Source organism: Prunus mume, linkage group LG5 (assembly GCF_029339155.1).
Source record: "Prunus mume cultivar Tortuosa linkage group LG5, ASM2933915v1, whole genome shotgun sequence".
In the NCBI taxonomy this organism is placed as follows: Eukaryota; Viridiplantae; Streptophyta; class Magnoliopsida; order Rosales; family Rosaceae; genus Prunus; species Prunus mume.
In genome coordinates, this window is record NC_142702.1 from 24,180,210 (window position 1) to 24,206,731 (window position 26,522).

The following is a 26,522-nucleotide window of genomic DNA, read 5'->3' on the forward strand; positions in this document are numbered from 1 at the left end:
CATCGAGAATACCCGGCTTGCGTAGTAGGCGTCGCCCCTCGACCCTACCGCCTCTGCCGAAAAGTGGACTGCACTCCACCACTCGATGACGAACCCGCTGCAGACGACGATGCGCCACTGTGTCGACTGAGCTCACGCCTTGCCCAGTGGGCCCCTCTCTAAAGAAGATACTACCAGCAAGAAGGGGACACTCACTCTTATAGTGCCCTACTTGCCCACATTGAAAACACGTCACTCCGCCCCTCGGCAGCCACTAGCCTGCCCACGATTCGGCAATCCTTCCTCACATGTCCCGCCGCCTGACAGTTATAACAAGTTACTGAACGGCCTCGAGGATCCCCGGTCGCCCATCGATCGTTGTCCCAAGACTGCTCCGAACGGTCGAGAACCCCCTCTGGAACCGGTCCACGCCCTCCGACCATCCACTACTCGCAGAATCGAGCTAGATCCTCCCTCTTTGATGGACCCGGTGGGCCCACCAAAACCAGATGAGCCTCTGCGGACGCCTCGACATCGGCACCCTGATTATACGCCGCCACCGTCGCTGCTTGGGCCAAGGCTCTCATGGTGGGATATGTCGTAGCAATGACCACGCCTGAATATCGAGCCACGCACTGCTCAAAAGCGAAGGCACTTATCTGCATACGTAATTACCAATTCAGTGCAAACCGAGACAGCTCATTAAATTTGTGCTCATACTCGAACACCGACATGGAACCCTGCCTCAGATGCAAAAACTCAGCCTTCTTCGTAGTCTTGTAAGTATGCGGATAGAATCTGATCAAAGAATGCCCCTTGAAACTCTTCCCAAGTAATGACAGCAGGTTTACATAACCTCTTCGAACTGTCTTCCACCAATAATATGCATTCCCTTTCAGCAAGAAGGCGCTGAACCTTATCTCCATCAGGACATTGGAGGACTTCAAATATCCGCTCGACATCGGTAAGCCAAGCATCAGCCTCAGCAGGATCAGTACCACCATGAAATTCTTTTGCTCCCAGTTCCTTTACCCTTTTTATGTCTAAGCCTTCAGTATTTCTTCTCCCATGTAAGGCAGTAGACATAGTACGGGTGAACCGAGATAAAAGACGCCGCAGGCCGGGCTCATTTCCTCCATCATGCTCCTCGGCAGGTGGAGATGGTGAAGATGGAGGTGAACGAGACGGAGAAGGTAGTGGCGGTGGAGGTGGAGGATTTGCTCCCCATCTCGGAACACGACCACCCCTCGTCCTAGGACGCTGAGGATGCATGATTCTACACAAAGGAAACCATAGAATCATTAGTTTCAACAATGCAACAAAAGCGCAAAGGTCGAAGGAAAATGAACCTAATGCTCTGATACCAAACTGACAGACCCGTCCAGAAATTCCTCGGAACTGGAGCAGACCCGCTAGTTACCGACATCATCCCGATGTCGGGCCCATCTACTAGAAATCGAGACTTTCTACCAAAATTTGGCAGAGTCTCCCCGTAAATTGAACATTTCCCAATTCGACCTGCTCAAAATTTACATTTAAAACAACCAACTGGCAGCATGCTTTACAGCAGATACAATAATTTACAAACAAGGCCTCCGGGCCTTACAAAATTTAAACCCTCGGTAGGCGTCTGAGCATAACTACAGAATTCAAAATACAACCGAAATATCGTCAACTGAAAGGAAAAGGTACCAAGAGTCTCTACGAAGACTCGAATTCCAAAATGCACCCGGCTCAACTGCAAAACTCGATCGCTCTTGGTCAGCGCAAAAAGAAAGTTGTGAGTGGACAAAAAACCAAGTTTAGTTCAAGTGAAAACAAAATAATGTAACCCCCACATTTTATATGCAAGAAAACCATAAGTGTAACAAAACAACATAAACAACACATGCATAGATATTAACACCATTATACCGGATCTCAAATCCGTAATCCGTGAATAATACTTCACGAAGCCCACCACTCAAATTAAGAGTTCCGAGAGGTTAGACTCTCATAAACATTCATGCAAACATACAATAATATACCTACTAAATATATGATGTAATAGAATAATGATAATAATAATAATAATAATGATAATATAACCAATATTTACTTGTACCAGGGAAACAATCCAACCGGGGGACTGTTTGACTAGTCCACATGGCAGAGCCATTCCTCAATTCACCACGTGTCTAGGGAACGAGCCGTCCAACTGGGGAACGAACTCTCAGCCAGCACGTACAGCCGACACGATCAAAGCTTGTACGCTGAAATACCAGTCCTACGCGCGCAGACTACCCCAACTCCAGGGTCCACAGCAACATCCCCTCAAGGATGTTCTGAGTTCTCATAATTTCAAAAGTACTCAATATCCGTAATCAAAATCAGATCAGGGGAGGTACATGAATTAGTGCTTAACGCACTCCAACCAGCAAATCAAATATTACCTTACCATAGTCCATGCCAACCATCACGTACCCCATGCATAGACGCATGCAAATATGTTTTCTCGGAATTCAAATATCATAATAAGGTGTATAAAAACCTTAAACGTTCATTCGAGCATATAAACATTTCTTGATAAACAAAACAAAACTATATGCCACAATTCCATAAATGAAATCATACTGAGTTTCAAAAGAAAAAGTCCACTCACAAGTAATCCCACACAGCTTGACCCTTAGAGGGTCCCGCCTGCTGCGTATGTTGGGTCGGAGTACCTGATATGCAGAATATAAAAATACGATTAACGTCAAGCGCTTCAAAACAGAACTTTAAAATAAAACCCTAGCTTCCCGGGAGTTTCTATAGGTTTGACGAGGTCTAGGATACACGTCCTATACATTTGGTCCGAAATGGACGATTAGATCGCTCACGATCGCCCAATTGGACGGTTACGGAAACCCTCACCCTAGGTTAGCCTTTCCGGAGTATCCGGGACTCCGTTTTACGATCCGTCGAATCCTACACGATCCTAAGGGTATCTAGAGGAACATATTTCAGTTTGAAAACGATCCAACGGTTGGGACATATCGAACCCGAATAACGCCCAATATGCGATAATTGGTTCGATTGTCAAACGACCTCGGAATCGAGATCCGCGAAATCCTACGCGCTCGTGACAACCTAAGGATCACACTGGAATGATTTACAGCTCCACCACACTTGCCCACGCGCCGCCACACGCGCTGGCAGCAAGCGGGTGTCCAAAGCGATTAGGCTTGGCCGGAAAATCTCAAAATCTCAGCCCCAGACTCCTATCCTAGATGTAACACCCTATTTGGAGTCACTTTTGTTCTTGGGCCCACCCCAAAAACTGACCGGAAGTGGCCGGAATTTCATCCCGAAATCCGGCCAAAACCTAAGTCGAAAATCAGACCTCCTACGCTCAAAATCAATGCAATCCTATCCAACCATCAGCTAGAGCACGGAAAATAGGTAGAAATCCATACCTTATACGTCCAATTTGGTGAAGAAATGAGAGAGAACGAGCGGTTTGAAAAATCGGGAAAAACCACCGGATTTCTGCAATTTCCGGCGAAATTCGCGGCTGTTATCGACGGAGCTTGGCTGGGGTGTGACGGTGGGGCCTGGCCGGTCTGTTTGGCACCGGTGTCACGGTCGGTGGCGGCCGGAATCGGTGGTTGCACCGATCGGAAGAGGTGTGCTCGCGGGAGGGAGGAAATTCGCACGAGAGAGAGAGAGAGAGAGAGAGAGAGAAAGAAAGAAAAATAAAAAAGAAAATCTGATTTTATTTTGACAAAAACCCTTTTTGAGTTATTTACGGTTTTGCCACCGAAGGAAATTTCATCGCCAAAACCTCGGTATAACTCCGATTCAAGCCTACCGCCTGTCCACGAATTCATCTCAGAACCACCTACGCAACCAAACCACTTGTGGTCCCAAAATCCTTCCGGACAAGAAAATGACCGAAAGACCCTACCCCAAGGGTAGTTTCGTAATTTCATATTTTAATTTAGTTTTACCATTCGCATTGGAAATTAAACAGAGTCGGGGTGTTACACAACATCATGCTTGAGCCGTATCAGCATCAGGGGCCGCTACACAAATTCAAGCCAATTTATTTTCCCAAATATTAACACAACAACCTAAACAAAACAAAAAACATGTCTATGAGAGATAGAATGAGAAACCAATTCCTTTTGGGAGTGACTTATTTACTTTGCACATGAAAAATACTACACATATTCATCAATTCACTTGACGTCTCTCACTTTGTGTTCTTCAAAATTCATTGACTAATTGCATATGTAAAAATATACGTCATACAATAATCAAAAATGAAAAGTGAATAACAACATTTTTGAAGAAGTTATGCATAGCATGCATCTCAACATAGACATATCTCAACTTTTTTTTTTTAACATAAATGACCAGATTCATCGACTCTTAGGACAATCCACATATAAATGAATCAAACAAGAAGGAAGAGTTGGAGATGTTGCTCTTCTTTAAGTAAACAAATCGAGGAAATTGTTGTTGGCAATTTGAAAATAATAATAATAAATTACAGATAAAAAGTTTAATGATGATTGTTTATATAATAAAAGTGATAATTAAAAAGAAAAGAAAAGGAATATTCGAACACAAAATATAATGTGTTGATAACTAAATTTCTTAATTACTTGAATTACAAGTCTCTTGTTCGAGTGCATAATAATTTTTGTTTTGCGTGACAATAACAGCTGCAAAAGTAATTTTATTTTAAAAACTTGGAAAATAAAAAGTAGAAAATGGTAACGGTAAAATGTGGATGTGAGTGGTAATTTAGCGGATGGGATGTAAATAGAATTGAGAATCGTCACTTTCCAAATGCCAAATTAAGACACGGCAATGGCAAATTCTACTCTATATTACCAAAATTAGAAAATTAGACCACTGGAAAAAGCCAACTCACACTCGAGCCTCCCGAGCCGGTGTGGCGCTCTCACCCTCCAAAATCCAAAATCCTCGACTCAAATTTCCAAAATTCTGAAAATTTTCAAATTCCCTCTCTTTTGATTTCAACTCTCAATCTGATGTAAATCTCCATGAGCCAAGCCAGCCGAATCTCCCAAGCTCAGCTTTAGTACTGTTGTGTTGAGCTCGGCCGCTAGGGCAGCAGCTGAAGCATGACCGATAAGCCGCCAGAGGCAGCTCCGCCGTCGTCGCCGCCGTTAAAGCCGCTCTCGCTCCAAGACTGGGAGTCATTGATTGACGACTTCCAGCACGGCGGCGCACGGCAACACAAATGGACCTCCGCGCACCCAATCCGCCTCTCCCTCCTCGACCAAGCCCTCTCCTCTCTCGCCAGGCGCGACTTTCCCCTCAAGCTCCACGTCATCACCTTCCTCGAAGAGTTCTGCGACCCGCTCTTCACCACCGCCAGCTCCGGAACCGACATCGTTTCGTTGCGCAAAGTCCTCCACCGTCTGATCGAAACCCTACGCGCCCTGATCCAGACCCCGCCCGATGGGGTCCACATCACCTTCGCGCTCAAGGAGCAAATGATGCTCTCCGTCACCTCCATCGTCGTCTCCCTCGACGACGATGACGGCGTCGTCCCAATCGCCATCGTCGAGGGCTTGGTGGAGCTACTGTTAACGGTGATCAACCGTCCCAATCACGGCATCGACCGTCAGGCGCGTGCGCTCGCGTGTGAGTGCCTGCGCGAGTTGGAGAAATCTCGCCCCTGCTTGCTTTCCGAAATCGGCGGACATCTATGGAGTCTCTCCCAGAACGAGAGAACTCACGCTGCGCAGAGCTACATTCTCTTGTTCACCACCGTCGTTCACAACATCATCGTTAGAAATCTCGGCGTTTCGATTCTCAATACGACGGTGCCTCTCGTGCCGTTTAGTGCTCCGCAGAATGGGACGGGTCCGGGCGGGTTGAATCACAAGGAGCTGAGGAGAGCGATGGCGTTTTTGCTAGAGTGGCCGCACGTGTTGACGCCGTGTGCGATGGTTGAGTTCTTGGCTTTGATAATGCCAATCGCGGCGGCATTGGATCTCCAAGCCTCCATGCTTAAGGTGCAATTTTTTGGGATGGTTTATTCGTCCGATCCTATGCTCGCCCACGTCGTTTTGACCATGTACCCGAGGTTCTGGGACGCGTTTGATGGGCAAGAAGGTGACATTGTGAGCAGGCTTGTGTTACTATCCAGAGAATCGCAGCACCACTTGGTTTTTCGATTGCTGGCAGTGCATTGGTTGTTGGGTTTTGGTCAGTTGGTGTTGAAAAGGGAGGCTAAGAAAGTGAATACCATTGTTGATATGGGTTCGAGATTCTATCCGAGTGTGTTCGACCCGCTTGCTTTGAAAGCGATGAAGCTTGACCTTCTTGCCTTTTGCTCGGTTTGTGCTGATGTCTTGAAATCGGAAACTGTTTCGGTTGAGAATGGTGGGGTGGAGGATAAGTTGGTGGTGAAGCTGTTCGAAGATGGACTTGTTTGTGTATCAGCATTCAAATGGTTACCTCCGGGGAGCACTGAGACTGCAGTGGCATTTCGAACTTTGCATAGGTTCTTGATTGGGGCATCATCTCATTCAGACAATGATCCTTCCACCACTAGAAGTCTGATGGACTCCACCACTTTCAGTACCATACAGGTAGTTTTCCCTCTTCCTCAGTTTCCTTGCATATGTTCTACTGTAATAAAAAGACATTTATGTGAAAATTGCTATTTATAGTTGAAGATGTTTGTTGGTTTTGGATACATTAGCTCTCCCCTGAGCTTTGAGTTTGAATTGGAATGAATTAAAATCTCAGAAGAATCAATCTTGCTCCTTTGTTCTGCTTATGGATTAGTTGATGTGTTTGGATTCGTCTCAGTGCTTGTATGTGCATATATTGTTTATGAGGAATACAAGGTGGACCAAATTATTGATATAAGCTGATGTAATAGTGTTTTATGTTTAGCAACTAAGAAATTGCCAGGTCATCTACCACAGTAGTTGATGTCTAAAATTTGGGAGAACTGTTGATGCTTCTAATAGTATTGATTGTTTATATATTGACTTTAGTTGCACGGACATTTCTAAATCTCAACTGTGCAATTGCTTTAGTGATCTTTATTTCAGAGGAGAAGTGGGAAAGGTGGGTTCACCTTTATATCTGTGCCATTTTTAATGTCTCCAAATTTCTGTTTCCAGGGGATGCTGGTGGACCTGATGTTGGAGTGTCGGAGATTGGTTCCAGTGGTAGTTGCTTTGACTGATCGCTTGTTGGGTTGTCAAAAGCACCGTTGGTTGGGAGAGCGCCTGCTTCAGACATTTGATCAGCATTTGCTTCCAAAAGTGAAATTGGATTACAACTTGGTTTCCTTCTTTCCAATATTTGATAGAATTGCCGAAAGTGATACAATTCCTCCTCGAGGATTGCTAGAGCTTCTTATTAAGTTCATGGCCTTCCTTGTTGGTAAACATGGCCCATACACAGGACTGAGATCATGGTCTCAGGGAAGCAGAGTTCTTGGCATCTGTCGAACCTTGCTGATGCATCACAATAGCTCTCGATTGTTCCTTAGACTATCTCGCCTTTTGGCATTTACTTGCCTTTACTTTCCTGATTTGGAGGTTCGTGACAATGCAAGGTATGATTAAGAAACTTGCTTCTGCTCTTCTTTCGTTTTTTCCTTTCAGATCTTACCTTTTTGTTTGTATGGGCACAATATACAATTTTCATAATATTGTCAATACCCACTATTAGCTGATGTTCATTCATCATGGCCTTTTGCAGGATCTACCTTCGAATTTTGATCTGCGTGCCGGGAAAGAAGCTCAGGGACATGCTGAATCTTGGGGAACAACTCGGTATTTCACCATCTTCACATTCCAGTTTCAATGTCCAGGCTCCTCGCTTTTCTCAGAGTCTCAAGAAATCTAGGAATATCTCCTCATATGTCCATTTTGAGCGAGTAATCCCCCTACTAGTCAAACAGTCTTGGTCCTTGTCTTTATCATCTTTGGGTGTTGGAAGTACTGAACCTGGTTACCTTGAAGGCATCAGGGACATTGAACCCATAATAGAGGATAGTGAGATTGGTGACAGTAGTAATGCTGAGGACAGTAGTAATGTCCAAATTATTGAAGAAGCTCCTATAATTGATCGACCACAGGAGCCATTGCGTGTGACGGATTCAAAGATTTCAGAGATATTAGGAACATTGAGGAGGCATTTTTCATGCATTCCTGATTTTAGACATATGCCAGGACTTAAGGTTAGACTATCTTGTAGTTTGAGGTTTGAATCTGAACCTTTCAGTCGAATATGGGGAGTTGATTCCCCTGCTGGTGTTTCAGATGAATTAGATGCCCTTCCTGCTTTATATGCAACCGTGCTAAAGTTTTCATCCTCTGCACCATATGGGCCTATTGCATCCTATCATATACCTTTTCTTCTTGGTGAGCCTCCCAGAAAAACTAATGTATCTGGTCAGACAGCCTCATTAGCTATTGTTCCTGTAGAAAATGGATCTGGAGAAGAGGAAAGCTTTAGAGCTCCAGTAGCAATTGAATTGGAACCACGAGAACCAACACCTGGTCTAATTGATGTTTCCATTGAAACAAATGCAGAAAATGGTCAGATAATCAGTGGTCAGCTTCACAGTATCACTGTAGGCATAGAGGATATGTTTCTCAAGTCTATTGTACCGCCTGACATCCAGGAAGATGCCACACCTGTTTATTACTTAGACTTGTTCACTGCTCTTTGGGAGGCATGTGGTACTGCCAACACTGCACGGGAGACCTTTCAATTGAAAGGAGCCAAAGGGGTTACAGCAATCAGTGGTACGCGATCAGTCAAGCTACTTGAAGTCCCTGCATCATCTTTGATTCAGGCTACTGAGCGCTACTTGGCACCCTTTGTGGTGAGTGTGATTGGTGAACCACTCGTTAATATTGTAAAGGATGCAGGAATCATTAGGAACGTCATCTGGAAGGATGCAGCCTCAGATTCTTCCCTTGATATTACTAGCTCAGGGACTGATTTTCATAGAGGCCCTCCTCATCTTACGTACACCGACGATGAAGATGAAAGGGACAGTCCTGTCAATATCCGTAAAAGAAACATGGGTTGCTTTCTTATTTTGATATTTCTTCCACCAAGGTTCCATCTCCTCTTCCAAATGGAAGTGTCCGATGTTTCAACGTTAGTCCGAATTCGAACTGACCACTGGCCGTGCTTAGCTTATACTGATGATTATTTGGAAGCTTTATTTTTGGCATAGGAATTTATTCATTTTTACCTTGCAAGTACTTTACATCAGGATTATCATCGGTGCTGCTATGAAGGTCATCAGCATTTTGTTCTATAATTTTTCTCCCCATATTTGTTCGTACAGAGAAGGGTAATTTTTTTGCACCCAGAATAAACTCTACTGTAAATATCTCTCGAGTTCTTTTACCTTGTATTCTTTTGTTGTATCAGGGATTAAGAAATGCATTTTTGGGGCGTTTTACATTCTCTGTAGGTTGGATTTGTAACCACAAGATTGTAATAATTTGTAAGCTGATTCATCCTTTGCAATCAATACAAGCTTATTTTGATGATTATATTTGGAGTTTGGAATGGAGAGGTAAATGGCTTAATAGGTTGCATATCTACTAGTTTGGAACATCAATACTCCAGTAAAACAACAAAGATATACAGTAGTCGGTGATCTTGTACCGATGTTCTATGAAACTCGAATATAAAGATAAAATGCAGATGTGATGTTCCATGAAACTGTTGTTACATACGTAAGTTAGGCTAGTTGACTAAGATCGTGTCCTTTGCACGCGTGTTCCATACAGAGTAGTTTAGAATGTCATTTTGTAAAAATGAAAAAGCATGTAAATATAAACTGTACTAGCAATGAAATTAGAAGCCCGACAAAATAACCCTTCGTTATTTGAAAGCAAATCCTCCTGTACCATGTATGTATGCATAAAAAAGAAGAAAATGGTTGAGATTAGTGTCAAAAAATGAAAGAACATGGAGACATCAAGGACATTGGAACATGGAGACAACAAGGACATTGGCATCATGGCACCGTGGTTTCAAAACCAAACCAATCAAAATGGGCTAAATAGACAGAAAACTATCGGTGCATTCAAATAATTGGTGAGTGAATTGCAGCTACAAAAAAGTAAATTCGTACTGATCTACACCTAACCAGACTATCCAAGATTACATGAGATTCTAACCAAAAACGAAAAAAGAAGATTACACGAGATCCTGTAGGCCTCTTTGGCCCCAGAAACCACTTTTGCTTATACCCATCATATGTTACACAAGTAACCTGAACAAAACAACGAATCTTCAGGCAGGTTAGCTCACATAATGCCCTGTTTTCCGTCTGTGACGGCTAAAATCTGATACAAACCTGAAGGAGAGGCCACAGCCCTCAACCTTGCACTGGTACGGTCGCTCTCCAGTGTGGACTCGTATATGTTCAGTCCGTGCCCATGCCCACTTGAACGACATGGAGCAACCTTTCCACGGGCACTTGAGGGGCCTATCATCATCATGCACACGGCTGTGTATCATTGCATAATTGTGGGAGCTAAATCTCTTACCACACCCTTCATGTGGGCAGCGGTTACGCTTGTGCAACACTAGCTCTGCCTTTGTTCCGAAACTCATGCGGCAGCCTTCTAGGTCGCACCTGTGAGACTTCTTTTCTTGTTCTTTCTTATACTTGGGATTGGGAGGATCTGAAGGTTTCTTCACCTTCTTTGTCACTGGCTTCTCCTCCACCTCTTTGTGGAGGTTGTCTATCCCGCTTCTACTCATTGCATCCTTCCCAGCCCTTGGTCTCAATCCTTCACATGGGCCTTTAATAAATCCATTGAAATTGAAATTGTCATCTTTTATTTGCTCCACTTCTCTCTTTCTTTTTCTTCCCATTTCAGGAATTGGTGCAGGGTCTGCAATGGAAGACCCAATGCTTTCCAACTCTTTATCAAGTGGTGATAAGCAAACTTCACTGGAGTTGCGTAAGCCTTGAGCAGCACGAGGCTCTCTTTTAATTCTAGAATATGTTTGGATTGAAGCAGGTAACGGCTGGCATCTGGCAATATCTTGACTATAAATGAGTTCCTCACTACTATTTGTAGTCCGTTTTTTTCTCTGTTCTTTATTATCCAAAGCCACAAAACCATTGATGTTATCTGTAGCACAGGTCACTCTCAGAACCTCAAATTCTTCAACTGAACCAGGTGTTGGCTGATTTTCTGTTTCTATGACAAGACCAAGTATAGGTTCCTTCATAGGTCCATTTGTAGTCTGTACTTCTTGCTGAACTGTGTCTGAAGTCACACCGTTGTCTGGGCCTTCCTCAGAAGAGCAACCCCTTGGGACTTGAGAAGATTCTTCCATTGAGATACACTGTTGAGTTATTTCCATTTGTGTCACTGAGGTGGAGACATGTTCCCCCTCACTTCTATCTGCAGTCCGGAATTCTTCACTACATGAAATCAGACCAGGGAAAGAATCTTCTGCAGCACAGAGCTCTCTAGGAACTCCTGAAGTTCCTTCAATTGAAGCAGGAGAGGGCTCATTTATTTGTCTGTTAGGACTTAAACTGGGTTCCTCATTTCTTCCTTTCAGACTCTTAATTTCTTCTTGCAGTTTGAATTCTAAAGATACATCCTTGCTAAACTCATCTGCAATGTGGGTCTCTCTTGGACATCCCTCGTAGTCCTCAGCCGCAGCGAAAGTAGGATCCTGCAACAGATGGGAACTACATGAAACTGGTGCCTTGTCGTTTCTTTTGTTGGTAGTTTGGTTTTCTGGCTGCACTTCATCACCCAAAGTCATGGAATCACAAATTTCACTGTTCATACAAGATATCTCCATTACTGTATTCACCATTTGTGCCTCAAACTTGTTCTCACTGGCTTCTTCAGGGATCGCGATCTCATCTTGCATATCAGAAACCTCAGACTTGTTCTCACTGGCTTCTTCAGGGATCGCGATCTCATCTTGCATATCAGAACTATCTCTTGATACTAAACCACAACCTTCACCGTACATATTTCTTCCTTCCGAACTGTGATTCTCAACCTGTGCCTCAACGCCTTCAGCTATTAATGTAGCAGTCGCAAGTTTAGCTGCAACTTGGGAAGAAGTAGAGTACAAACTGATATCCTTGGTTGATTCTAGCATCTGAACAACAGGATATGTTTCAGACATTCTATTTGACTTGGAGGAATAAAATCTTGCACAACTGCTCGTGGAATTCCCAATGTCACGAAGGTTACTTTCTGATGCCATTCTACTGTGTTTATCACCCTCTCCACAAGTAGCAGGGTACCCACAGATCCTACCTGCTCCTGTTGAATCACCTGCTTTTAGCTTATAGTTCCTTCTTGAATATTGAATTATTTTTTCATCCCTCTTAAAAGAGGTGTCATCTGACTTTCTCTCCACCACTTCATCCTTTTTCTCAATGCTCCCACATGGTCTACAATGTGCTGGATGATTAAGCTTTTTAGATCGAGATCTTTTGGATTGCCATTTGACCCTCTGAAAATCTGAGCTCGGGCTCTGTTTGGAGAACAATCCACCCAATGTCAATGCATGCTGGACTTGCTTTGAGGATGAATTCTTTCTGACCTTGACACAGTACCTTAAGTTGATACCCAACTTTGAGGTCCAGTCTTCTCTACATTCATCATGTTCATCATCGACTGCAAGATCTATCAAATTCAGATCTTCCTTCGATGCAATATCCAATGGAACCTCAGTATAATTAAAAGAGAAACCTATTTCCTCTGCAATTGCAGCAGAGGGAGCCTTTATTTTCTGATAGTCTGCAGAAATCCAAATAAATAAAGAATCAACTACCCACAAGTAAAACAATTTTGCAAAATGAGAGAGAATATCAAGTAATTGTGTTTTCCAGATTACCAGAATGGCAAATTACAAGCACGTTCGCTCCACCTTTACTCTGCAACAACTCCACGATTTCAACAGCATGCTCAAGGCAGAAACTCCGCGGTCTCAGAAATTTATTAACAGTATTCCAATCCTTATTAAGCTTGGTTGTGGAAGGTATTAGGGGATCCTTTGCAGGTGACATGACATTGGGAACAGGAGACGGATCCTCTGCAGAACAAAGAAAAGAAAAGATTTGAACATTTGCTTTCGTGAAAAACACCTGGAAACAATGTAGTCTATACAATAAAGAAAATATTGACCCTATTTATGTGACAATACACTACGGAGAACAATTAATACATTCAGGTGTCTGAAAGCAAGCAGATTCAAGGTCCTATGTCAGAAACAGAAGAAGAAACCATAAACGAGTGCATAGGAAGATCTCAAAAATTAGCTGCAGATGCTTCACAACTGAAAGTGTGAAGGCAGTTCCGTTTCTGTGTACCACAATACTTTGTCAAAATCTATACAGCTGGCCAACAGAAAATAACAGCACTAGACTTCCAAAAGACCTGAAACTGTACCAACTATATAGGAAAATATCTATTTTTAAGGGCTCTGGAGATAATTTTGCCACTCCCTGATAATCAAATGATAAGAACTAATTTTGAGGGATCTGAAATTATATTTTACTTCCTAAACATATAATCAACCAATAAGAAGCACTAACCAGGATGGTGAAATCTAAAGTTTCAACTATTGGCTGGTAAAAACACAACAGGTTAAAAGGAAATATCATTTCTTCCCATTTAGACAGTACATGGTCACATACTTATAAGATAAGCCTTACCGTTGACCAAGTATGACTTCTCCTTTTTTTCTTTTTTCTTTTAGCTAAATGAATAGATAATGGAAGTTATTTGAGAAGGCCAAAAATACGAGGCAAGGGAAGAGATGCGGATCCATATTCCAATACCTGTAACACAGCCCTTGACAAATGCTTGATGGCCTGTAGACAAATGAGATTTCTCAAGTCCTGAAACTCCAGGGAATTCTTGAGCCAAAAAATATTCAGGCTGAAGTTTCATTGATGCTTTCTCAGATGGTTGCACTACTGACATAAATGGAAACCCAAGTATTCCACAAGCCACACATGCCAATGTCCCTGAGTCGACTTGAAAGTCACATGACAGATCATCACTACCCAAATATAAATCATTCATATTTTCCGTATACAAACTCATCTCATCAAACAGTAAGTTCTGATCATTATTATTATTTCCACACTGAATATGGGTAGCATTTTCTTTTGGCTTCATATCAACAGGAGCACCTGCAATGGGTGTTAGGGGCTCTTTACTTGTATATGGAAGTAAATCTGGGTTCCATAATACTGCGTGGTAACTTGATTCTTTCTGAAGAAGGACGGATAAAACGTTATTTTCCTTTAACATATCTTCAACAAAAGCCTTCTTTACCGATAACTCCCTTTCTTCCTTTTGCCGATCTCTCATACGCGAACCCCGCACACCTGGTAGTAGGGACCTTGGCACTCTAGCATAATAACAAAAATGCAAAGCCAAAACAAGAGAAACAATGTCTATCAGGTGCCCCACTTGACAACTTTATCAAGACAACAAGCAAAGTCATAATGCAGTTCTATCATCTATCTAACTAAGGCGTAGAAGAGCAAATGCAAAAGAACAACTTTATCACAATCATGATTAACTGAATCATCAACGAACAAGTTCCAGAAGCAGCATGTACAACCATACTGAGACTATCTTTCGCTCAAAATAATCCAAATAAGATGGTTGGCTGACCTTGAAACAAAAGACATGGTCAAGAGGTATAGCAGCTGTTGATGGGAGAGCATAGGAAGATAATTCATAGCAGCTCTACGTACTGCAGCTTCTTTAGCTACTTCAAGCCAGTGTGGTGTTCCAAAGTTGGCAGCTTCCCCACAGTTAAAACCTTATATTCCAAACAGGTAATAAAATATGTTTAAATAGAATAAAGAGAAACTTTATGAAAAAGTATGACTTGCAAATGAAAATGGGAAACATCATGTCGCATGTTACAAAGGATCACAATGTCAGTAACAAATGAATATAAAAATTACTAATGCAATTGTCAGAAATAATGTAAGTTTGTCATAACATTGCCATATCAGCAAGAGTCAGAACAGAGTTCAGGCCAAAATGTTACAATTATCATATCCTCCTCCAAAATTAAGTACTACGTGCAAAAATATAAAACAATTACCGTGGCTGAATCCTACATGGTAAGCCCTTGGAAAAGTCACAACAAACTCACCAGGATTCTGTATTAACCTAAAGAAGAAACCAGAATGGACATAAGTAGAACCCAATAAAGACTCCGCTTCACGGATCAAAGCCAAAATATTTAACATGTAAAAGAAATCCATAAACTAAATTAACATCATAAAGGACCACAGAAGTAACAAGAACGAGAAAAGAAAAACCCACCTGCAACAAGGAATTCCCAATGCAACAACAACCTCAGGTGAAATTAAAGTTGTTTTATTACCCAGTAATGAGAGAGCAGCTGGCAATAAGAGAAACTGGACCTGAGTTAGAAAAAGGCTATAGAAGTAATAACACTCAATAAATTTCAGAATGGAATGGGCAATCCTATAAGAACAGAACAGATAAAAAAATTGAATTAAAATTTGTTTGGAGATGCTATATTTTGGACTTCCAATCTGCTTAAATTGTAAGCTTTTATGAAACAACCAATGAACCAGCCATGAAGAGTTTCACATACCTAGGCGGTCAACATTACCACCAAATGCCTCAGTGCGAATAAGTTCCTCAAAATCAAATGCATAATCTCCTGGAACAGCATACCAAGTCTTTGAAGATCCCGTGTGAAGAAAATTCATGCTGTGAAGCTCATGATCTTCAACGTGCCAAGCAAACCAACTGAACAACATTCCAATGTAAACCATAGGAGAAGTAACACCCGGGATATCATCAGGCATGAAACGAGTAAGTGAACCAGGTGAGCGTGCAATTACTTGTAAGTTCCAAGGACTGTTTGAAAGCCTCCAACCAGCAGTACCTTCTGTATCACAACATGCATTTGGATTTTTTCGCCTAGAAGATTGGGAGGTTTCTTCTGCTGACAAGATTTCTGGAGCAGTAGATGATTTGGATACCTCTAAACATGTATCTGAAACATTCTTAGGAGAAGCATTTTTAACTTCAATACTATGAGAGTCTCTTTCACTACTGCTAATCAGGTCACTTCTCTTACTGTCAGAGTTTTCTCTACTTCTATGGTAAGAATTCCTCTTCCTCCTCCGCCTATTAGTATAACGGAATTGACCAACCGGTTCTTCAAAAGCAGACCCAGGCACATCATTTGCATACTCCACATATATAGGCTTCTCAGAAGCTGCCTTCCAAAACATTTCCTCTATAAGCAATGGAGAGACCTCCTTAATTGTACCTAAAATGCTCCTTGCAAAAGCCCGAGACTTAGATTCAAACTGCTCCAAAGTATAAATTTCCCCACTTTGCCACACTTGCTTATGAACACCTGATGGCGGATTCTGAACTGCTGCCCCTTTCACTCTTTTCACACTCTGGCCCAATTCTTGGTGCCTTGTGGTAAAGACTGCCCTAGCCTCCCCATCATTACGACCATCCCCAAAACCCGTTTTCAGGGGAGAACAATCATTCAACAAATTTACATCAGAACCCAATTCTGGGCACTTAGCAAGCGACTTATTTAAGTTGCTAAAAACATATCTTTTCGAGGGTTTTGGCAACGGTGGGATAATCTTGCAAATACCAAATTCACTAGCTTCCTTCTCAATTTTCGATATATAAGCAATTGGGTCTGCAAATTCAGTATGAGTCGGTCGAAACTCGGGCGCCAATGGCAACCCTTTCAGCCAATTGGGTATCTCAACATCACCCATTTTCCCCAAGATTCACATCCACAACATTATTCTCCTAAAAGATATAAGCTTTTGGTACATTGGCTTCTAATCATGTAATCAATAAAGTTACAAGACCAACCCAGTAACGAAACCCTAAAAGTGCAAGATTTGGGTAAATTGGCATGGGTTTGTAGCAATTATTCATACATAAAGCTCAGAAATTGACTAATTGAGAACCTGTACATTCAACGAGACTGGTTGATTAGCCTTCAGAAGCACTCCCAGTTCCAAGTGGTGTAATCACAGAAAGAGAGAGCTTTGTCTAGGTTTTGCGCGACAACCTTGAAGCAGCCTCAGGATAGAGTTTTGGCGAAGGACGGTCGCTAATTTGCGCGGCTGGGACACAGCGCACGAAGGAAGTCACTGTTGTTTTCTGACGGTACGACTTGGGGTTGGGTTACATTGCGCGTATGTGCGCATTTTAACATATAACGGTCTTGAATAAATCATATAGAAATGGTGGTACCAAATAGATAAGTATACCGACCCACAAAAACAAGATAACTCAAAAAAAAAGAATATAAGTTAACCTTTATTTTCTTTTAAATATATTTTTTGTCAGATATTTTCTTTTAAATATGGGATAAGTTATCACTAGAGCATCACAGATAACGTGTGCTAATAATTTATGTGTAACAATATAGGGGTATGATATGATTAATATTTTAATTGAAATTAAATGAAGGAAATCAAAATAGAAAGTGAATTGTGGAGAAAATTTAGATAAGAAGTGATTAATTAGGATGTAATTGGAATTATCCATATACTTCGGGAGTGGAGAAAGACTTGACATTTAATTGTCATTACATATATGTATGATTAGAGAAACACTTACATATCACGAGTGTAACATTTCTTTACATATATATATATATATATATATATGTCTCTTCATGAAGTTCATATAAGTATAACTAATCACATAAGAGCAAGAGAGAAAAAGACCCGCGGGGGGTTTGACATTAACAATAAGACACAGTGGAGAAATTACATATTGCAAGGTTATTTCAATGTCACGATCAAAATGCATTACCATTCAAATAGAAATTAGAAAAGAACAAAAGCTACTTTCAACAAAATCAAAGATTTCATGTACTATATTTGGAAAGTGAGGGGACCAACATGAAAAAGTTTTCAATAAAATGATGATGATGATTCATTTGGTGATTGCACTTTTGTTATTTTGACATTACAAGCTAATTACGAGTCTATTTTATTTTGTTGGGGGAATGTTGTATATAACAGTAAAGAAACTGTTGGTAAAAAAATATTACAAAAGTATGCTTGGTAAAGAATATTGCATCTCTATTTACAAACTACAATGGAATATTGTTCAGCTACCCTTATAATATTCACAAAATTCCAGTAGTTACATAATTTATTTAGACCAACTTAATTTGAACTTAATTAAATCTGAAACTTGCTTGATGAACAATCAAAGGTTGCGATACCGATTCCAATCCGAATTCCGGTTGCCGGAGATCTGTTTGCAATAGTTCTCACAGGCAATCTCACAGATGGGAATGCTTGCCCCTTCCTCCTTCATGCAGACTGGCATGCATGGCTTGGCGCATGCTGAGATTGCTTCACTGCCCTGCATGCTGCTACATCCAATCACAACAACTAGCACACAAATGAGAATGGCAGTTTTATTGGCCATATTATTGATCCTTTTTGGTGTTCTCTTAATTTTTTGAGGGTTTTGATTGAATTGTGTTTGAAAAAATGAAGATGAAATTAGAAATATTGATGGGGTTAGGTTTTTATAAGGGGTGAGAAGTTGGACATACTTAGGAACGAAAGATGTGTGCCTCATGTTTTAGGCGGTTTGGAGCAAAACATGGGATGAAAAATATGAGGTTGGGATTGCAATATACAATAAAAGCCATATATTTTAGTTGGTTTTTTTCCCCCAAGAAAGAGGTTAAAGTGGCTAATCATACAATTTAGTACTCTCTATGTTTAGCTTCTAGCACTCTAATTCAGTATTTTGAAGTGATTTTGTGAGCCATAACCATTGGTGAATGTGCTCCCATCAATGTGAGGTTTTTGGACTTCTCGGAACATACAAAAATTTCTCCTAATTTTGGGTTCAATCAAAGAGAGGGATGGGGATTGAAAATGGGTTGCTTTCATTATTGTTCACAAATTGAAATTGCCAAAAACACAAATCTGAAGACCAAAAAAAAAAAGCTGCCATGTACATGGGGCAAGAGCTGAATTGTATAGAATATCAAAAGCCTGAACATAAACACATGCATGTTGCAAGGGGAATGTTAGACAAGATAACATCTTCAACAACTAATGTTGTCACTTTTCCATTTTAACAAAAGAAAAATAATCCAAACTCTGCCAACAAAGGCTAAAAAGATAATGCATGGATAATATTATGCTATAACTTCAAATTTTGTCCAAAACAACCAGATTTGACCCTCTAACCTCTCTAACAGCAGAATCAGGGAACTCTCTCTCTCTCTCTCTCTCTCTCTCTCTCTCTGTGGGTGCAGAGTGGAGCCAAATGGGAAGATCTGTTGGCTTTTGAAATTGAATGATGTGTCATGTTGAGGTCTCATTCTTCAGTTATATATACCAATTTACCAGGAAAACTTATTGTAAATGAAATCTGTGTGCTATATAGCTCATGGGCCATGGCTCAAATTGACTTGTCCCAATTGGCCACATACAATTCTCAAGAAAACTTCAAACAAAGCAGCAAAAAGAAAACAAATTTGCTTCTGAAGTTTATTTAACAAGTTTTTCATTGGTGTATTTATTTATGTTCCATTCAAATTTCAGGTTCCAAAAAAATTACAGACAGATTATTCCATAAACACAAACACACTGAGACTAGGTTTACTTAATGAATGGCATCATTCTTAGCTGGTACATTTGTAAATTTCTGGGAATGGTTTTTCTAATTTCTCTTTTTTTTCTTTCTATTGTACTTTTGGTTCAGTCCTCTCATTTAGTTCAGAGAGATGTACATTAACAGGGGAAATATGAAAATGATGGTTAATTATGAGCTATATACTTCCATAATTAGAACAGTAATTGCAAGTGAACTATGATCTAATTTACCACCCCACCAAAATGTAATAAGAATCCACTGCTCTCTCTCTCTCTCTCTCTCTCTCTCTCTCACACACACACACACACACACAAACACAATTGTGGCAAAATAATCTATATATTTTACAATATCCCTAACAGTAGCTAATCTACATTGGGAATTCTCACTTACATACTGCTATATAAAGCTAAACTTTGCTGCCATACAATCCTCAGTGCCCTCTCTTTCACTCTCTCTCTCACAGTCTAGTTGTCATGAACATCAATGAAGCCGACAGAGAGCAAGTTTCTCATCAAGCAATGCTTTCGCAGATGCAGGAAAGCCGGCGCTAGTGTCCTAAAGAGTGCAATCTGGGGTCACACTAGCAATAGATACATGTGGTTCTGCTTTGATGAGGAGGACTACATCCCAAAAGATGTCCCAAAAGGCCATTTGGTGGTGTATGTTGGTGAAGATTGCAAAAGATATGTCATCAAGGTTGCCTTGCTCAGGCACCCTTTGTTCAAGGCATTGCTTGATCATGCTGAGGAAGTGTTCCAGTTTTCCACCAACTCAAAGCTCTGCATTCCTTGCAACGAATGCATTTTCCTCAGCGTTCTTTGCTGCATCGGCGCTGAACTTGATCAGGGGCTTCATTATCATTGAGGTGCCGTGTTCCACAGGTTTCATTACACGTGCTTGGACCTTGGAAGATACATAAGATATGGTAGAAAGTCAGATGCTGAATTTGTGTTGTATTTGTACATTGTGTACCTTCACAAGAATAACTATCTAAACAAAAATTCTCTATAAACCCATGATTCAAGTGCCCAAATATCTACACATTTTTACATGATTTTTAGTTCAATGATCAAATTATATGGAGGGTCAATCAGGCTATAGCTATATTCTAAATAATAAATAAAATTCAAGCTTCCTTCTGTGACTACAATATTCAGTTTTCCAAGTCATACTTAGTGCGACAACTGTGATTTGACTGGCATGATAGAGATGTAACTTTGTGTAGGGAAATAGCATTCTTTCTCTAATTGCAAAAACTCCACCATAGCCTAATCTACTCTACGTAATGCTAAATGTGAGTAAGATCCCTAATTCTAAGTTCCTTGATGGTGAAGCAACTTTTATTAGGCCAATATTCCAACTGATCATATGCTTGTGCATGCTTCATTTCCAAATTTAGATGAGCAGAGCCTCCTTAAGTCAAAGCATTTATCTGCAATTAGAGTGCTAAAGGAGCCTAGTGCTTCCCAGGCTAATTGTAAGTTGTAACCAGAATTGGGCAGATGGAGCCATCTAACCTTGTAAATGAGTTTACGAATTGTAATTTTATCGCCGCTTTGCTTTCTTCATTTTTCAAGAGTGCTTGATTTAAGTGACTTAGTTATGTGAATCGATGATAAATGGATAATTTGATAAACTATTGCAAGGTTTACATGTAATTTCCACCATTCGTCACACTTGTACCTACGTACATATACGGTATACCCACGCAGATCGCAGACCCGACAGTATTATCTTGGGAAGCCATACAAGTAGAATGAGATCGTAGCAATCACTCTCACTCAAGGGTGTATACAACCAGTGACAACCAAGAATCTCTCCTAACTTACATTCGTAACTGAAAAAGTTCCGAGGGCATCAGCCAAGTTTGAAGAGAATGCAGTGTACTCAAATTAAACCATGAAAATAAAATTACTAAAATAAACTGCGATAACTTGTTCAGCTTTTTTGATATAAATATGGAAAATACGAACTGTAAAGAAATTGCCATCGATGCCATCTTTATGTGACAAGGATCACAAACAAAATTAACATCAAAACAAACAAACTCCCATACCAGATAAATGGGTTTAGGAGATAAACACTGCCGGCTCTGACAATTACATCAGCATGAAATCCAACTCTACCACAAATGGAACTACATGGAGCTGAACTGTTGAGAAATGGGGCCTAATGGAAATCAGGCTTTTCGGGGTATGTGCAGCCTGACCTTTGGATGACAACATTTGCGGCATAACAACCAGCTCTAACACAGTCTTCCATGGGCTTCTCTTGAACCAGCTGAGACAAGAATCCCCCAACAAATGCATCCCCTGCCACAAGAAACATCATGGGTTTTGTTAATCCTTATTGGACATGACCTCTTCTGTTCTTCATCTCTAATCCTGATTTCCCACTCAAGTGTTTCACCAGTAAACATTGATAATTGCTTATAGTTAAGGGGTAAGATATCATACCAGCTCCATTGGTATCAACCAGCTTCTCCTTAGGCAACAAGATCACAGGATACAATTTCACCTTCCCATCCTGAGCAACCACAACAGGATCTGCACCTTGTGTGATCACAGTAATCCTCTTGTGAGCACCTGATGCTTTGGGCAACTGGGAAATCTTTATAGCGATCTCCTCGACATTGTCAGTCTGATTGCAAAAGACATTAAAATTAGTGACTGGTAGAGATTAGAAGTTACGCTGTCAAATTTGAGATACCCAAGACCAAGTAGTGTTACCTCCCAGCCATGAACCCTTGAAAAGGTTCTTGCTTCTGTCTCATTCCCAAAAACGTAGTCCATGTACCTATATGAAAAGGAAATTCAGTACTCTCCATTGAGGAACATCATGAACACCAAGAAACTTATTTTCTTACTTTTTTATTTTTATTTGAAGGGGTTGGGGGTTGAGGGCAGAAGTGACTTACGGCAGGGCTTTCTCCTGCACATCCTTGAAGAACTCACAAATGAAAGGAGCAGATAGATTCATCATGAATACCTACACATCCAAGAGAAGCTATTGAATTTAACAACAAAAAGAGAAAGACTCCAACCACATTGTTCATACTCAGTCCAAGAAAAATTACATTTTTGATACCTTATTGTTTGCAGCTGCATGTTCAGCAACCAGTTGGATGGACTCAGGAGACACGGTAAGGAAAAATCCAGCAATGTAGAAATATTTTGCCTTTTCCACTGTTCAAGCATGAGTTTATGTAGAGATGAGTCTGAGAGGACAAATGACCAAAACTAATAAAAAAGACGAGGTTTGAATTAACAAAAGAGCAAAGTAATACCCAGAGCCCAGTTTTCTGGTTGCTTCAAATGCTCAGATTTGTAACAATTTGCAGCTGATAAGTTAGCAACAAGGGACCTGTACAATTATTTGTAACAGGAAATTAATCCCAGCAAAGTTTTAATAAACCATAGGACTAGTTGAGGAGAAAAAGAAATAGAAAACTTTATGCAGGGGCCTTTTGTTCCAAAAATCTATGACCTATGACTGATAAAAGGATCATGATGGGAACCATGAGTAAAATCTAAATGCATGACACAGAGCAGTCATAAAAGTAAAAGAGGATCAGCATGAAGATGGCTATGAAGATCAGCATGCAACAGTTTTTTGAACAGGCAAAAGATGTAAAACTGACCTCTCACCACCAACTACACAAACAGCACATGTTCCTGTTGGAGCCTTGTCATCTTCATAGTATTGTACCTGATTACAAATATAAATAAATATTTTGTGACTCAAAATAATTTGATAGCTGAGGGATCAGTAGGGTAGGTGAAGATGTGGAGAAACTCACATTAACACCAGCAAGTTTACTATTTTTCTTCATCTCTTCTCCAAATTTGTCCTTCCCAATGGATCCAATGTAACTAGTCGCATCAGGAACTTGGAGCATCCACTGTAACAAAACAACACAGAAATTGAGATTTGTTATCAGTACAATACGATTGAATCAGATCTTAAATAAAATACAAAATTCTCTTAAAAATACATAAACACACCTGGGCAACCTTAATTGAATTTTGAGTTGCACCTAAAGAGAGCACAATAAACACATAGTACATTAGTCAACAGATTGCAAAGGATAGAAAAATAGGCATTATTATCAAGCAAGTTTGTAGACAAGATCATCAAAATGGCATCACCAAATACCAAAGAGAACAACTTATCAACTTACCTCCAGCAATATACTCTACATTGGACTTGGAAGCCATTTCATCATACCTGTGAAAAACCATCCACAAAGATTGAATAAGCAAATGCAATATTCCAGGAAGTTGCAAATGCCAGAAACCAATCATGATGTTATGTTTAAACAAACCTCTAAGAGAAGCTTATCAACATAGAGCTTACAGATTAGAAAACTAACACCTTTTGCCAATAAGAAGATATGGGGTTCAAACAGGGAAAGTTAATTGGTTTTAGTTACTGACTGGAAGCTATGGAAATAAAAGACAACATTTTCTAAACCAAGGTGACTTAATAAGAAAACAAGAAAGTAAGGATGAGAACCAAAAATGAACTGAAATTACATGGGCAGGTGCTTGTCCTCAGCAAGAATGGCATTGTTCGGCTTGACGTCATATCTGTCAATAAACAAGTCAACTTAGTTCTCCATACGGCATGATGCATAGATCAAAGAAAGAGAAAAAAATACAGTCAGCATATAGAAGCATTTAAATACAACATTAATCTATGATTATAGTTCCAGTGTAACAACAAATTAAGATTGAAGTAAAACTAATATGAGGCTATAACACTTGAAAGTAATTGAAGAGTTGGCCAAAGAATAAACAAAGGAAGTAATTAAAGAGGAAATAAAGAAACTTTCATTGAGGATTAAAAATGGATTTTTCATAGTCATATATACCGTGAATACAAAAAATCACACAATCAAACAAGCAAGTAACCACATTGGCCTTTTCCACTTTAACTAAGTGAGCATGAGCAAAGCTCATAAATAATAAGAAAAACCATTGAAGTTCTATTAAAAGCACACAATCCCAATCATCAGTGACAAGGAGAATTTGTTGCACTATATCTAATCAGATCAGATCCAAACCAAAACAGTCACATATATATATCAGCTACAATAACTCAACTATTGCTCATCTGGGTTGCTACCATAATGGAAAAAATCAGGTTTTGGGTTAAGCCCATAAAACAAAACAAAGAACAATAAATCCTTCAGATCTATTTTCTTTATCATAATCCTCTGTTTCTTAAAACAAAAAAGTTTCAGATCTATCTACACGAGTTTGCCCAATACAAGTTATTGACAACGGACGCAAAACCCATCAAATTAAGCAGGACGAAAATTGATAATCTTAATAACAGATCGCACATCATTAGTTTTCCTACCATTTTCTGAGCAACCATACAGTACCAGAGCATGGGAATATAAAAACGTTAAGATACCAAAATGGGGGCTTACTTTGTCAAGAATTCATCGTCAACGACAGCTGAAATGTCGAGAAGAGGATTGCCCATCCCCAGGAGAACCCGCTCGTACGCCATTTATGAAATTTGCGAGAGTTCTGAAATGTGTTTTGAGAAAGAGAGAAACAGTGGTCGAGCAGCTAAGCACAAAGAGAGTGTGGGTTTGCGAGGTATTTATACTAAGCAACGTACGTGGGGATTTGGAGAGATGTCACTCAACATCACCAACCCCCAAGCTCCTTTTGATTTTTCTTTTGATTTAATTTATTTTTTAATTAGTCACCAACCCACTATGTCACAATGTAGTGATTTTTTTCTTTCTTTTCTTTGGGGTTTTTTTAGACAATCATAAATCTATCTTAATACTTGAGCTAAAATAATTATAAAATATGTGACGTGTGTGTATAAGCCAAATTCGATATGCCAATTTTTTACTGTATTTCTTTTAAGAAGAACTCAGGATAGATCTATTTTTCATCCGACTGTTATAAATGTCATTTGAATTAAAGTTAATAAATAAAATATTGTACGAATATAAAGGTGAAATTTGTGTCGTAATGATGACGAGTCATATGCTCTTGGTAGAAAGAAAATTATAAATGAAACATATCATATTTCAAGAAAAAGAAAAAATTAACTTTGTTGTAAATCTTATATTGCTTACTCACCAATTAAAAAAAAAAAACATTCTTTTGCATGGTACAAGCAAACATGATATGAACACATACCAAACACCAGTCCTACTTTTAAAGCTATTGATTTGTGGCCATCCTTGATTGAGACCTTCTGCTTCTCCCCCCCAACCCCCCTCCTCCCCCTACCTTTTTTATGTTTTCGTTTGGTTGGTAATTACCTTTATCTTCACCTTCACCTACCAAGAGTTTTGAAGATTCAGTACATGATAGTAACGCTTTTGACATTTACAAAGAAATATCTGTTCTAACTTGACTTATTAAACAAGGTTCCAATTGGAGTTAAACAACAATGGGGTTGGTGTAACATCTAATATCTCACTTAAGAGGGGCAATGAGTAGCATCTGTCGTTTCCGTTCCCACTATTCCCATCTCATAAATTCAAATGGACTGTATTGATTGAGAACGTACATCTCTCGAAAAGTAAGAGTTTCACCCTTTTTTTTCTTTTTTCTTTTTTCTTTTTTAAATACAAGCGATAGTATAAATTATAAAAATTGAGATTTCTCACACACACTACCACGATGCCACGAGGGGTTTCACCTTTTTAAGTTTTTTTTTTTTATAACAAAAGTTTGTGTTGTGGATTCTGTTTAAATGAAGTTAAACTACAACGATTACAATTTTGAGAAAATGAGATAGAGAAAACAGAGACATAGAGAAACAGTACTTGTAGGAAGTAATTATTTCTTATTCCACAAAACTGGAAATCGATCAGGTCGGCTGGTTGGGACC

At 40.0% G+C, this 26,522-nt stretch overlaps 4 protein-coding genes and 1 pseudogene across 5 annotated transcripts; 2 read left to right on the plus strand and 3 right to left on the minus strand.

Annotated features, from left to right (window-relative positions):
* The first annotated feature begins 4,835 nt into the window (after positions 1 to 4,835).
* On the plus strand, positions 4,836 to 9,521 carry LOC103332486 (AP-5 complex subunit beta-like protein). The gene is made up of 3 exons (XM_008235229.3): positions 4,836 to 6,575; positions 7,119 to 7,558; positions 7,705 to 9,521. The coding sequence occupies exons 1-3, from the start codon at positions 5,097 to 5,099 to the stop codon at positions 9,194 to 9,196; spliced, it is 3,411 nt and encodes a 1,136-aa protein (XP_008233451.2). The 5' UTR covers positions 4,836 to 5,096; the 3' UTR covers positions 9,197 to 9,521.
* A 516-nt stretch (positions 9,522 to 10,037) lies between these two features.
* Positions 10,038 to 17,200, minus strand: ELF6 (Zinc finger (C2H2 type) family protein / transcription factor jumonji (jmj) family protein). 2 transcript variants are annotated; one of them, XM_089051670.1, is made up of 8 exons: positions 15,619 to 17,200; positions 15,321 to 15,399; positions 15,097 to 15,164; positions 14,655 to 14,805; positions 13,808 to 14,385; positions 12,862 to 13,059; positions 11,890 to 12,764; positions 10,038 to 11,829 (listed from the first exon to the last, which is right to left on the minus strand). In XM_089051670.1, the coding sequence occupies exons 1-8, from the start codon at positions 16,778 to 16,780 to the stop codon at positions 10,279 to 10,281; spliced, it is 4,662 nt and encodes a 1,553-aa protein (XP_088907796.1). In that variant the 5' UTR covers positions 16,781 to 17,200; the 3' UTR covers positions 10,038 to 10,278. The 2 variants fall into 2 exon arrangements, with proteins under 2 accessions (XP_088907796.1, XP_008233302.2); XM_008235080.2 differs by having other exon boundaries at positions 10,038 to 12,764.
* A 710-nt stretch (positions 17,201 to 17,910) lies between these two features.
* LOC107881189 (uncharacterized) lies at positions 17,911 to 18,521 on the minus strand. Its single transcript, XM_016794420.2, has one exon. The coding sequence runs from the start codon at positions 18,459 to 18,461 to the stop codon at positions 18,237 to 18,239; it is 225 nt and encodes a 74-aa protein (XP_016649906.1). The 5' UTR covers positions 18,462 to 18,521; the 3' UTR covers positions 17,911 to 18,236.
* Positions 18,522 to 20,114: 1,593 nt separating this feature from the next.
* On the plus strand, positions 20,115 to 20,527 carry LOC103332487 (protein SMALL AUXIN UP-REGULATED RNA 12 pseudogene; annotated as a pseudogene).
* Positions 20,528 to 21,577: 1,050 nt separating this feature from the next.
* LOC103332354 (adenosine kinase 2-like) lies at positions 21,578 to 25,250 on the minus strand. Its single transcript, XM_008235081.2, has 12 exons — positions 25,090 to 25,250; positions 24,188 to 24,241; positions 23,833 to 23,879; positions 23,657 to 23,688; positions 23,452 to 23,553; positions 23,293 to 23,360; positions 22,939 to 23,015; positions 22,740 to 22,837; positions 22,570 to 22,640; positions 22,382 to 22,448; positions 22,109 to 22,292; positions 21,578 to 21,964 (listed from the first exon to the last, which is right to left on the minus strand). The coding sequence occupies exons 1-12, from the start codon at positions 25,170 to 25,172 to the stop codon at positions 21,822 to 21,824; spliced, it is 1,026 nt and encodes a 341-aa protein (XP_008233303.1). The 5' UTR covers positions 25,173 to 25,250; the 3' UTR covers positions 21,578 to 21,821.
* Between the last annotated feature and the right edge of the window lie 1,272 nt (positions 25,251 to 26,522).

What these genes read in the sequence shown, in the direction of transcription:
- LOC103332486 (XM_008235229.3), top strand. Translation starts at nt 5,097, where the DNA reads ATGACCGATAAGCCGCCAGAGGCAGCTCCGCCGTCGTCGCCGCCGTTA. An exon ending in CCACTTTCAGTACCATACAG is followed by an intron (nt 6,576 to 7,118) that starts GTAGTTTTCCCT and finishes TTCTGTTTCCAG; the next exon opens with GGGATGCTGGTGGACCTGAT. An exon ending in GAGGTTCGTGACAATGCAAG is followed by an intron (nt 7,559 to 7,704) that starts GTATGATTAAGA and finishes GGCCTTTTGCAG; the next exon opens with GATCTACCTTCGAATTTTGA.
- LOC103332354 (XM_008235081.2), bottom strand. Translation starts at nt 25,172, where the DNA reads ATGGCGTACGAGCGGGTTCTCCTGGGGATGGGCAATCCTCTTCTCGAC. An exon ending in ATGCAGCTGCAAACAATAAG is followed by an intron (nt 22,641 to 22,739) that starts GTATCAAAAATG and finishes TTGGATGTGTAG; the next exon opens with GTATTCATGATGAATCTATC. An exon ending in CAAGGGTTCATGGCTGGGAG is followed by an intron (nt 22,293 to 22,381) that starts GTAACACTACTT and finishes TTTTGCAATCAG; the next exon opens with ACTGACAATGTCGAGGAGAT.
- LOC107881189 (XM_016794420.2), bottom strand. Translation starts at nt 18,461, where the DNA reads ATGGCCAATAAAACTGCCATTCTCATTTGTGTGCTAGTTGTTGTGATT.
- ELF6 (XM_008235080.2), bottom strand. Translation starts at nt 16,780, where the DNA reads ATGGGTGATGTTGAGATACCCAATTGGCTGAAAGGGTTGCCATTGGCG. An exon ending in CCATGTAGGATTCAGCCACG is followed by an intron (nt 14,806 to 15,096) that starts GTAATTGTTTTA and finishes TTGGAATATAAG; the next exon opens with GTTTTAACTGTGGGGAAGCT. An exon ending in TGTCAAGGGCTGTGTTACAG is followed by an intron (nt 13,060 to 13,807) that starts GTATTGGAATAT and finishes TTTGTTCTGCAG; the next exon opens with AGGATCCGTCTCCTGTTCCC.